The following is a 13,187-nucleotide window of genomic DNA, read 5'->3' as shown; positions in this document are numbered from 1 at the left end:
CAGACCCCCTTCAATTTTTCACTGTTTGTCATATTGCAGCCATTTGCTAAAATCATTTAAATTAATTTTTTCCTCATTAATGTACACACAGCACCCCATATTGACAGACAAAAAAAAGAATTTTTGAAATTGTTGCAGATTTATTAAAAAAGAAAAACTGAAATATCACATGGTCCTAAGTATTCATTCCCTTTGCTCAGTATTTAGTAGAAGCACCCTTTTGAGCTAATACAGCCATGAGTCTTCTTGGGAAAGATGCAACAAGTTTTTCACACCTGGATTTGGGGATCCTCTGCCATTCCTCCTTGCAGATCCTCTCCAGTTCTGTCAGGTTGGATGGTAAACGTTGGTGGACAGCCATTTTTAGGTCTCTCCAGAGATGCTCAATTGGGTTTAAGTCAGGGCTCTGGCTGGGCCATTCAAGAACAGTCACAGAGTTGTTGTGAAGCCACTCCTTCGTTATTTTAGCTGTGTGCTTAGGGTCATTGTCTTGTTGGAAGGTAAACCTTCGGCCCAGTCTGAGGTCCTTAACACTCTGGAGAAGGTTTTTGTCCAGGATATCCCTGTACTTGCCCGCATTCATCTTTCCCTCGATTGCAACCAGTCGTCCTGTCCCTGCAGCTGAAAAACACCCCCACAGCATGATGCTGCCACCGCCATGCTTCACTGTGGGACTGTATTGGACAAGTGATGAGCAGTGCCTGGTTGTCTCCACACATACCGCTTAGAATTAAGGCCAAAAAGTTCTATCTTGGTCTCATCAGACCAGAGAATCTTATTTCTCACCATCTCAGAGTCCTTCAGGTGTCTTTTAGCAAACTCCATGCGGGCGGTCATGTGTCTTGCACTGAGGTATGTGTGGAGACCCACTGTATGTATATATATATATATATATATATATATATATATATATATATATATATATGTCTCACACACGCGCGCGCGGGGAGCAATTTAAAGACCCGACACGCAACGCGACAAATCGTGCCAGGGGAGAACAGCAGCGTACTAACCGCTCTCTCTTTATTCCTTCAGAAACAATGAGGCTCCGCCGCCGTAATATTGCCCGGACTATTCAAAACGCTGCAGCACTTCCGGGTTCCTTTCATCCCTCTGGTCCCCCTGTGATGACATCACCTATCCATTTACCACCACGGTTTTCCCAGCATCCCACAGTTTAATTTCCGGTCCGTCCTTATAAAGTGTCCGTCTAGCCCTCCTTCTATGTCGTTTCAGTTGTTGAAAATACTGACAATACTTTTGTGTTACAGTATATGGGACAGGGTCCCAAACCTTTACGCTTGTGTACTTGTGTTATTTCTTCACTATATATATATGTATATAGTGTCGCAGGTGGCTGGGGGGGGCGACCCAGCTGGGACGCCCCGGAGGACTGGAAGAGGGCTTACGCCTTCCCCTGACCACGTTGGGGTGACCGCCGTGGTACCTATGGGGGCCACGGGTACAGAGCTTTGAAGCTCAGGGTCCGTGGTCACCACCAGGGGGCGCCCCAATGCCTTTGGAGCCCTGGACCTCAGCACTTCCGCCACACTGGGGAGTGCCGGTGGAAGATTGTCGGGAGGCACCTGGACCACATCCGGGTGATTATAAAAGGGGTCGCCTCCCTCCGTTCGTTGGCTTGAGTTGGGAGTGGAGAAGGATGGAACTCGGGAGGAGAGGCAAGGAGGCGGCCTGAAGAGTAAGGCATTTGAGTTGGCCTGGACTTTGGGGGTTTGTGGTGCACTTGTAACTGTAAATATATACAATAAACGTGTTGTGGGTGACTTGAACGTGTCCGCCTGTCTGTGTCCGGGCCGGCTTCCACAATATTATATGTAAATATATATATTAATATTACTGCTCTGGTCCATTTACAGAAACTCACCTCTGTCTCTGTGATCAGCAGGTTGATCTTCTTGCAGATGTAGAAGGGGGCCGTCTCCACGTGGGCCACACGCCAGTCAGCCCCTCGGGACGTTTCCAGGATCTTGTCGTGCTTCTTGAGGATCTTGCGGAAGCCAGTGAAGTTAAGATTCTTAAGTGTAAAGAAAGAAAATGTGCGAGTCAGAGCCGTCAGACCCTTGGAGTCCCACAGAAATCGTCACAGTTTGGTTGGCAAGTGGCACTTCTTTAATCAGGGCACTGATACACTGCTGAAAATGGGGCTTATGTGAATAACAAATTACATTTCAGGCCGTCATACAGACGTGGACAAATCTGCTGGTCCTCTCACAGCTCACTGAAGAAGGGCTGTAAGAAAAACTGAGAAAATGAAAAGCCCCCCCCCCCCTCGCCTCCCCTCCCCCCCCCATGTACACCTGCATGCCTCGGAGATGTCAGAGTGAAGCAAAGCAAGTGTGACAGGACATCAAGTACGGCTTACTCTACAAAGACCTTCGGAAATGGCATGGACCCCTAGAAAAGATCCTCAATAACTGGATTTGAGGGATTTTTCAAACTGGCTGCTTTCTGAATTTGTATCACACACACGTGTCTCCAAGTCGTGGAATCAGCAGATTTAAATGGAGAAGAGTCATCACTCTGCTGTTTGGTGTCACCATGTGTCCCACAGAGAAAGCAAAGGAGAGAGTCGTCTGAGGAGATCAGGAAGAAATGATAGACCAACACGTGGAAGACAAAGCTCAGAGGACGACGATCTCTAAGAAGCTTGATGTTCCTGTGACAATGATGAAGAAGTTGAGGGTCCAAGGGACTGTAGTCAACCTCCTTGGATGTGGTCTCAAAAGGGAAATCATCTCCAGAGTGGACAGAAGGACAGTGAGAATGGTGGACGAAAAGCCAAGGAGAACTTCCAAAGAGCTGAACTCCAAGGTATAGGTCCATCCGTGTCTGAACACACCATCTGTCACTTCTTATTAGAAGACCTGGAGGACTCCATGTAAAAAAGCCAGGCTGGAATTTGCTCAAATTCATCTTGCCAAGCCCCAATGACTTCTGGGAGAAGGTCCTTTGAGTCACATCAGCTCCATGTCCACAGACGATTGAACAAAGCATTCAATGATTAAGATCAGCAGAGCTACTGTGAAACATGGAGGAGGCTCAGCAATGTTTTGGGGCTGCTTTGCTGTGTCTGGCACGGGGTCGGGGGTTGGGGCCTTGAGTCTGTGAAATCTCAAGACCATCAAGACATTCTGGAGCAAAACATACTGCCCGGTGTCAGAAAGCTCTGTCTCAGTCACAGCTTATGGACCCTCCAAAACACACAGCTGAAAGCCCCCAAGAATGGCTGAGAACAAAACATCGGGCTGCTCTGAAGTGGCCTTCTGATTTGAATCCTGTGGAACATCCATGGAAAGAACTGAAACACGTGCCACCTGGAGACCCCCTCCCAATCGAACATGACCCAGCTGGAGCGATCTACTCAGGACGGGTGGGCCACATGACCTGTGGACAGGTGCACGAGTCTCTTGGAGAGCTCCAGGAATTGCCAGTGTGCAGGGAATGTAAACTCCAAAGGTTGTGCCACCAAATTTCAAGTGATTTTTGTCCATTTGTGCTCTTCTTTGAAATATTCCGTTGAATCAAATTAAACAGTGATTGGTGGGGGGGTATTGGCTGACAACTTTGGTCACTTTCAAGGGATTTCAGAGACAATGGTGAGTTCTTGGAGGGATACCAACAAACCTGTCCATGTCTGTAGTGCTGTTTGGTAAATCAGTAATGCCTTGGCACTAATCCTGCATCAATTCAACCGGAACTTCATTAAAAACGTCCAAACTTCTAAAGGCCAAAGACCCACTGGTGCCGCTGCTTGACTCACGGAATGTACGTTTTCAACTTGAGATTTAAATCTCAAATGTCACACACTGGGGGCTGTGGCCCCCCCTGACCTTGGCAGACCCCTACCCAAGTGAGCCGTGCCGTGGTTTTGAGGCCTACCTGATAGTTCTGCAGAAGGATAAGACTGAGGTAGAACTCGCTGAAGGCCAGCTGCAGGTCCTTGATGTTACGGGACTTGACCCTCTCCTCGTGGGAAAGGGGAAAGACGGTTTTGCGGCGCCGGCGGAGCCCCGGCACACTGGTGCCCTCTCTCTGTGCCGATTGCAGTTCATTCTGGAGGGTGGCAAAGCGGCGCTGGGCTTCAGCAAGCTTTTCTGGGGATGGAAAGAGAGAAGAGGACAGAGTTAGAATTCCGATGAGACGCAAATACCACCAGAAGGTGCTGGCAGACTTATACAGGGTGTGGACCACCAGAGGGGCGCACTGCAGCCCAAACCTGACACAGACAGGCGTGGGACACAAGTTCAAGGCAGGTGTTTTTTTTTTTTGTTTTTTTTTAATTTGGTCCTTTTCCCTCATGGGAAACGCCTTCCCCCGTTTCCCACAAGCACAGCACAACACTCTTTTCTCCTTCTTTTTCCTCCACTCCTCCAGGAAAGTTCTGTCTACTCCCACCCGACTCTGGCTCTCTGAGTAGTGATAGCTGGCCCCTCTTATAAGACACCCAGAGGTGCGCCAGGTGCTCGTCGTTCCACTTCCTGAGCTGCAATCCAGGAATCCGCAGCAGCTGCAGCACCCCCTAGTGGTGCCCACGGAACCCAACAGGGCCGCACCAAACCCCTGCTACCACAGAGCCCTGTGGAAGTCCGAGGCATCACTGCAACCCAGGGGGGAGAGCTCTGGTGGAGGTAATGCGCTGGATAGGCTCCGTCCCGGCCGGGTAAGGGCCCTGGTTGTACGCCACAGGTGCCAATAAAAGAGTATTCACCATCTTGGAAGTTTCACGTGCTCTTGGTATGCAGTCCTGAATCAATCACAGCGGATTTAGTTTTCACATTCATGTAACGGAAAAAGACCCTGAACGTTACGCAGGTCGGCCCACCAACGCCAAGTCAGCCGTAATGAAAGCACTAACGTTGCGTGTGGCCATGGAGATGATTCGGATTTGTCGAAACTCAGGAGGCCCTCGCCACACACGTGAACTTACATGTTTCCCATGACGACTCCACGCCCGTTCATATTAAAACAAGCTGCACTCGAGCAAATCGACACGTGTGTAAAGATCATAGCCCCAAGTGTGGACAGTCACACACGCACGCGCACACACACACGTGAACTGGCAGTGACGTCGCAAGGAGCAAACTGCCCTGCAGTGGTCCGCCTATTCAGCGGGACTGGACGGGCGGTCGACACTGAAATGTCACCCGGGTACGCCAAGCTCTGCATTCCACGAGCCCCTGGAACATTCCGGTTATACGTCACAAGATTGGGCAGGTCCAAGTGGAGGTCCAGATGGAGACTCCCAGGATACTGGATAAATGAATCCTTGGGGGGGGGATATCACAGAGCGGGACATGGAGGATAAGTCGGGGGGGGGGGGACACTGCTAAGCGTGAACGCAGCTTCAGAGGTGGCACAAGAATAGCTGTGGCTAACATCACTAGAACTGTTAACTCAATGAGGAGGTTTCCGGGGGCCACTCCAGCTGTCATGTCATTCTTGTGCCAGGATACCCACCACACATTAGCTAAGAGGTGGTGAAGCGGTGAGTGAGATGGTTAGCCAATTAGAGACAGGGGGACGGTTAGGAGGCCTAGTGGTGGGCAATTTAGTCAGGACATCGGGGAAACACCCCACTCTTTTTAAAGATGCCCAGGGACCTTTAATGGCCACAGAGACTCAGGACTGCAGTTTTAGGTCTCATCCAAAGTATGGCACCCTTTCTTCATTTTGAGCACTGCGGCAACGGGACCCACACACAGAGCATTGGGTGAACGACCCCTGTTGGCATCATGTGTTAAGAGTCTACAGGTGCAATCACTCACTCTTACCACGCTGCCAGGTAGTGAGTGGAGTTCAAAATCTGTGACCCCCAGGCGGTCAGACAAGAGTGCCAGGATGGGCAGGAGAAAAGACGTCACACATGCAAGTGTTGGCAAAATAATACAACCTGACAGCCCTGGCCGTTTCAGGTGGCACACGATTCAGGAGAGGACAACAAGAAGAGAAACACAGAGGAGGCCACAGGGCAAGGTGCAGACCACACAAACAGGACGGCCAGATACAGTTTGGGGGGAAAAAAAGGACATCAAAGAGTCTGCAGAATTCTGGGTAAAGGCCTTGTGGACAGACGAGACAAAGATGAACCTCATCAGAGTGATGGTGGAGACAAAGATGAACCTCATCAGAGTGAATGTGGAGACAAAGAGGGTCTGCCCGAGATCCAAAGCAGACCACCTCATCTGTTCAACATGGCGGTGCTGGAGGGGGTTAATGGCCGCCACAGGTCCTGGCACACATCTCTTCATTGGTGATTCTGAGGGGTGTGGAAACATCTGATCTGCTCGAGTGGCATTCAGGGCCTCCACACTCAAGATGATGAGCCAAACATCCTGCTGAGGCCACACAGGAGTTTATCAAAGCTAAAAAAAAATGGAAAATTCTGGAAAGGCCAAGCCAGTCACCTGATTTAAATTCAGTTGAGCTGAAGAAGGGGACAAGCCCCCCGAAACAAGCAGGAGCTGAAGACGGCTGCATTAGAGGCCTGGCGGAGAAGACCCTCAGCACCTGGTGATGTCTGTGAATTGCAGACTTTGTCACGTATCCCAGCATGCAATGAGTGCTCGAAGTCCTAGTGCCCCAAACATTACACTGCCCTGAAAAGGGGGATTGAGGGGACAAGGTGTTGTGTAACCAAGACCCGTAAGTGAAAGTCCGCTATGTGCACTTTAATCACGACGTCCAAAGTGTTTGATTTTTGGGGGGGGACACCACAAATGTAACTAATTATTACTTCAATTTCTCTTCTCTCACTGCGTGCCACGCTGGTGTTCTGCATGCCTCCCAGGACTTTGAAGCGCCATTTCTTTTGTGTTAACCGAGGAGCCAGTGGATCCAGCAGGGGGCGCAGCTCCCCCTTTAGAGGCCGCAGCCCTAGCAGTGCGGCAGAGGGGGGACAGTGGCAAAAAAAGAAAAAAGGGACGTCATCACGGAAAAAATCTCCTGCAGGTGGCGCTCTCTCGGGCTCATTCTGCCAAGGTGAGCTAAGTGGCAACTCTTGGGGGTCTTTTCTGCTCACTGCTATCAGGTACTTCAGTGCTTCCTCTCCGATGCACTTGTGAAGTTTATTATTGATTGAATGATTGTATTATTTGTCCCGCGATTCTCTATTCTTGTTTTTTATGTTTCTCCTGAATTTCCCTTTGGGATGAATGGTGTTTATAAAAATCTCATTTTGTGAAGTGTTTGTGAGACACTCCAAGCTTGGTTTTTGAGTGAGATAAACGTCTGAAAGCAGGGCAGACAATGCCAGGCCAGCGCTTTCTGAATTTCACGGCCATCCTTTCACACGTGAATGCCATTCTGATCGGCTTTCAATATTCCATCTTGGGCTTCCGCAAATGACCCGCAGGCTTTCATCTCATACTTAAAAAGAAAACCTGGGATCAAACCAAGAATCATAAGACGTCTGTAAAAACAAGAACACTTGTGTCAGGGAGGCCTCCAGCCAGGGAGCTCTCAGCAACGGTTATGGCTGCCAGCCTTCTGCCATCAGTCATTAAAGACCTCCTGGCGTGGCTCCTAACAGCAAAGGCTGCCCAAGTCGGAGGGTTAAAGCACTGGCGAGGCTTCACAAACGGGAAAGAGGGGGCTGTGAAGCCAGCCGCGGGGGCACACACAGCAAGTCAGGGGGCGTCAAACTGGGTAAGGACCGGGGTTGGCGTCTGCCATCGACAGAACCGGGCGAGTTGGGACACGTGGCGCTGAGCACCCATGTAAGCCGAGAACAACAAATCTCCACCGTCAGTATAAACAGGCGAGTTAGAGGGGTGCGTCAGGGTAAGTGCCCGCCCCACCACAGTGCTCCCACCGGAGCCGGCCAACTCTCACGGGTTTGTTTCCAAACGGCTTATGGAAGCGGAAAGGAGGATTAAATTCAAGAGCCACGCAACTGAAAGGGGGCCGACGGGGGGGTGACGTGAGTTTTCACAAACTTCTGGCAGAGCCTCCTAAGGAAACATGAAGCACCTCTGGAGCGAGTCCCAGCTTCCAGTGCGCCAGGCTGTTGTGACGCATTCCTACAGGGTCACACAGAAGGCCTAAATTTACTCCAGAGACCGCCGGCTTATTTACCGCAGATCTGTAGTGTGACGAGCGGGTCTTGGAGTCTTCAAGGGGCCGGCTGGCTGGCAAATGGTCAACCTGCACCGGGACTCTGACATATCAGGTGACCTCATGGAATTGGTTATGGAATGCCAGCATCATGGCACCCACAATAGGGCGGGCACCTGCTGTCATCCGTGGCACAGAGTCTGCCAGTCAGCTCACAGGAGAACAGTAGGACCGCACCACACTTGAGATGCCTACTTTCACCTGACATGAGGAGGCTCTGCTTTGACAAAAGAGCGATAAGCAACCTCGGGACCACCAGTCTCCTTAGTGGGGTCTACCTGAAATATTCTTAACTTGTGTTTTCCAGCGTTGGGTAACAAGGATTGTTTTATTATTTTACTAAGATGTTTTATTTTAACGAGGGTCCTGGAACACAAGAAACAGCAATGCCACCGAGATGGTGAGCAGAGACAAGGGTCAACTAGAAGCCCCCCGTCGTCACACTGCACAAATTTTCCAGTGATTTTCAATTACGGCCCTCATTTACATAATCTTGGTTGAGTTTGGGGGCAGTCACTGTGGGCATCGGAGACCACCACACGTGTAGACCGACATACCCGGCAACTCCATCAGACTGGCAAAGTCCAACGGGTTTGAGTCAGTATTATGTCACAGGGGGCGGGAGGAGAAAACCAATGAGGGCTCACCTGCTGGTACAACACGAGTACTAGGAGGGGCCCAAAAACTCCCAGAAAAAATAAAAAATAAAATTATACAACTTCCAGCAATTCCACTTTAGTCACCGTCAAAATACTCCCCTTGAGATGCAACACACTCCGCCATGCGCTTCTCCCATTTGGTCAATACTGGCTGTGCTACTCATCTAAGGGGGGCTGAAGTAATCCGCGCAGACCTTGGTGTCAACGTCTGCACTGCACCATGCAATGAATATGTCTCTGTTATTGGTATGGGATTTGTAAAAGCAGTGTTAATGTTTGTGATGCACCACCTGTTGGAATGACCAATGCAATGTATTTCATTAGTAAAAATGTTTGTGATGCACCACCTGTTGGAATAATAGAAACATTAAATTAGATAAATTAGACTGGACTGCCAATACTGATGATCTGTGCAAGAGAGGACAGAGCCGACTATACTTCCTTAGAAGGCTGGCGTCCTTCAACATCTGCAATAAGATGCTGCAGATGTTCTATCAGACGGTTGTGGCGAGCACCCTCTTCTATGCGATGGTGTGCTGGGGAGGCAGCATTAAGAAGAAAGACGCCTCACGCCTGGACAAACTGGTGAGGAAGGCAGTCTCTATTGTTGGCATGGAGCTGGACAGTTTAACATCTGTGGCAGAGCGACGGGCACTCAGCAGGCTCCTATCAATTATGGAGAATTCACTAAATAGTATCATCTCCAGACAGAAGAGCAGCTTCAGCGACAGACTGTTGTCACTGTCCTGCTCCACTGACAGATTGAGGAGATCGTTCCTCCCCCAAACTATGCGACTCTTCAATTCCACCCGGGGGGGTAAACGTTAACATTTAACACTATACAAAGTTATTGTCTGTTTTTTACCTGCATTATTATCAATCTTTAATTTAATATTATTTATTGTATCAGTATGCTGCTGCTGAAGAATGTGAATTTCCCATTGGGATTAATAAAGTATCTATCTATCTATCTATCTATCTATCTATCTATCTATCTATCTATCTATCTATCTATCTATCTATCTATCTATCTATCTATCAGTGCCTTTCATTTCTATCTATCTATCTAACTGGACACACACTTATTTGGAGTTATACAATGCATCTTTTGGAATGACAAATACAATCCATATGTCTCTGTTATATGTCATTTGAAATGGGAATCATAAAACTTGTATTAATGCTTGTGATGTGCCACCTTTTGGAAATACAAATGCCATATGTATGTCTCTGTTATTTGTCATTTGGAATGGGATTTATAAAAGTAATATTAATGCTTAAGATGTGCCACTTGTTGGACTGACAAATGCAATGCATGTGACTCTCTTATTTGTCATTTGGTATGGCATTTGTATACACAGTGTTAATGTGTGTTACATGCCATCTGTTGGAACAACAACTGCACTTTAATTTTTTAGGAAAAATGTTTGAAGTGCCATTTGTTGAAATGACAAACATAGCAACATGACACACAATATAGTACAATAATAATACAATGCATTACTGCTGATGTTTGTGATGTGCCATCTGTTGGGATGACAAATGCAATCAATGTATGTCTCTGTTATATGCCATTTGGAATGGGAATTGTAAAAGTAGGGCTAACGTCTGTGATGCGCCATCCTGTTGGATTGACAGAAACATAGCAACCAGACGGTCACTTATTTGTTGTAGTCAAATACATTACCCGAGTCCCAAAAGTTCTAAATGCACTTCTAACAATACTCATTCAGAGGCGTTGTGGAGCGGGCTCAGTACATTGGGGTGGGAGCTGGGAGTGTTGGGGCCAACATTAAAAATCCCCAGCTAGAAACAAGAAGGGCCTATAAAAATCTTTACAAAAATGTAACAAAAATTCTCTGAACAAAACTGCGAAACTCCAAAGAGCACAAGGGGCAAACAATGAAGAAGAAAAAAATGAATTCCAAAACCAAAGTCCTCTTGAGGGACCACCCACAAAACACATGCAACCACATAACCAAGGAATAGTGCACAGATAATCAATAAAAGAATATAAATGATTCCAAAATGAACAGAAAAGGACATAAAACCTCAACGTCCCCCTCACGTTTCCCTCAAAACGTCCCTGGAGGTCATCACTCACCTGAATAGAAGGTATTGATCTTTGCCAGCTCTTTCTCGCAGGCCTGGAAAAACCTTTCTTCGACTTTGGCGTAGTATCGCTTTACAGTGTCTTCATCGGTAACTGCAGGGAGAGAAAGAAGACCAAAGCGGTCAGTCAGTCAGGGGCACAAAGCCAGCTACCACCTCCTTTTAGGGTGCCAATCCCTGCTTCAGTGGGCCAAAGTTCGCCAGCAGGGCCCAGAGAGTCGGAAAAGAAGGCTGCCCATTTGAACCAGTGGCAATGCCCTTGGAGAATTAGCTAAACGCGGGACCCTTGGGGTCTGTGGCAAGCAGTCATACAGGAGTGGCCCACCCATGCCAAGCCAAGCAGAAGTAAAAACAGCAGCCACCAGTGTCTTGGGACGACTTCTACAGGGGCTGGGACCTCAAAACCAAAGACTGATCACCATGTCTCTATTTTTGTTCTGTATGGCCGTCAGCAAATGCAGACATTACTTTGTGTCCCCCCCCTCTACCTCCTAAGACCCCCGCACCCCAGCGCTAGCCATGAAACTGTTAAGCAAAACGCTCAATAAATGCAGAGCTTCTTCAATTGGTCCACAAAGCACTAAGTGCTGGAGTTCGGCGCCGACTTGCAGCGCTTTTGTTTCTCAAGGCCGAAGACGAAGAATGGAGGCGATCCATCAGAGACATGTCAGCAGCCACCGCCAATTAAAGGGCAAAACATCAGATTATGAAGAACAATAAACGAGAGGGCCGCCTGATGAATAGTGAGCGGCCCACTGGCGGTGACAGCCAATGCCCCCTGGTCTGATTGAAAGGCTTCGGCTCTCTCAGCAGGCTCCATGGATCGGCCCGACTGAGGGGCTTCACTTCTCTATGGTGTACAGGACTGGTCTGGGTGGTCTACCTGCTCCTACTGCAAAGCCCTCTGGGTATAAATGAGATCCCTCATCGCTTTGGGATGGCCAGTCTCATCAAGATGATGAATATCTGAAAGGCCTTCGTATACACAGTCTCACCACGAGGCCACATCGAAATGACCTGGGGTCCTGAAATATGAGTGGATGTTCGTGTAATTCACAGGTACACACAACCCCACCAAGCCCCCACTACTAACACCCCCAACAACTCTAATGCTTCATGTCTTTATTGAACATAAGCATCAAACACTCACAGTGCGCGGTGGAGAAACTAAGAGGACCCCTGGATGTAATGGCTGGTAGCAGTAACCTCTGACAAGCGCCTCTGGTGGCTGCAGATCAGAAACTGGAGGAGTTCTGGGCCACTGCTGCTTACACAACCTTCCTCAGCTCCGCCGTCTTCTTCGGAGGTCTGGTGGGAGCGTCTCTCGTTAGGTCACCTCCTCAGCACCTCCACTGGGTGAGGAGAGCAACAGCTCCTTCCTCGGAGTCCTCCCATGGACAGCACGTCTGTCTGATGTCTGGTTGACTCACAGGCAGAGATGTTCACTGGAGCATTCTAGGCTCAGCTTTTCATGTCATCTTGGATGGACGCCCACTTGTAGAGACGGCAGCCGCCACACGAAATCAGCTCCACGAATACACAGCTTGTCTGTGGACCGTCGTATAGATCTCTCTCTATATATCTATACTAATAAAAGGCAAAGCACTGACTGACTGACTGACTGACTGACTCACTCACTCACTCCTAATTGTCCAACTTCCCGTGTAGGTAGAAGGCTGAAATTTGGCAGGCTCATTCCTTACAGCTTACTTACAAAAGTTAAGCAGGTTTCATTTCGAAATTCTACACGTAATGGTCATAACTGGAACCTCTTTTTTGTCCATATACTGTAATGGAAGAGGCGGAGTCACGTATCGCGTCATCACGCCTCCTACGTAATCACATGAACTGAAAACAAGGAAGAGATTTACAGCACGACTCAAACGCGGGAACGAAGGTAAATGACGTTAATTGTTGAGTGTCTTAATACTGTGTAAGCATACATATTAACACATGTGCAATTAAACGTGTGCATTTACGGGGTGATTTCTCAGGCTTAAAAGCTCGCCTTTTATTAAAAAGGTAAATGCAAACTGTTTTCATTCTGAAGGGCACAAACCACGTTAGATTTCAGCCGTTAAACGCGCAAAAATGTCGGTACACCAGATAAATAAGTGCAACATATTATCAGTTGTATTGTATGCTTACAATACATATAGAAATGTGTTAATCGTTAACTAATAGTATGGGATGGTGTTTCTCGACTCGCGCCTTGATTTAAACGATTGCATGTCTTGGTGGGTTTGCGTAGCTTATTGTCAATATCTTTACACCTCTTTTTAA

At 48.2% G+C, this 13,187-nt stretch overlaps 1 protein-coding gene across 1 annotated transcript in view; it reads right to left on the bottom strand.

Moving 5' to 3' along the window:
* The window catches only part of xpr1a (xenotropic and polytropic retrovirus receptor 1a), a 136,606-nt gene that overhangs the window by 32,228 nt on the left and 91,191 nt on the right, over positions 1–13,187 (bottom strand). Inside the window, exons 3-5 of the mRNA XM_028812415.2 lie at positions 10,897–10,998; positions 3,901–4,115; positions 1,886–2,035 (exon numbers count right to left, since the gene is read on the bottom strand). Coding sequence (XP_028668248.2) covers positions 1,886–2,035; positions 3,901–4,115; positions 10,897–10,998 — 467 coding nt within the window. The remainder of the gene's footprint in view (positions 1–1,885; positions 2,036–3,900; positions 4,116–10,896; positions 10,999–13,187) is intronic.

Source organism: Erpetoichthys calabaricus, chromosome 10, assembly GCF_900747795.2.
Source record: "Erpetoichthys calabaricus chromosome 10, fErpCal1.3, whole genome shotgun sequence".
Taxonomy (NCBI): Eukaryota; Metazoa; Chordata; class Cladistia; order Polypteriformes; family Polypteridae; genus Erpetoichthys; species Erpetoichthys calabaricus.
The sequence above is the reverse complement of the archived record's forward strand: the minus strand, read 5'-3'. Positions and strand labels throughout refer to the sequence as shown.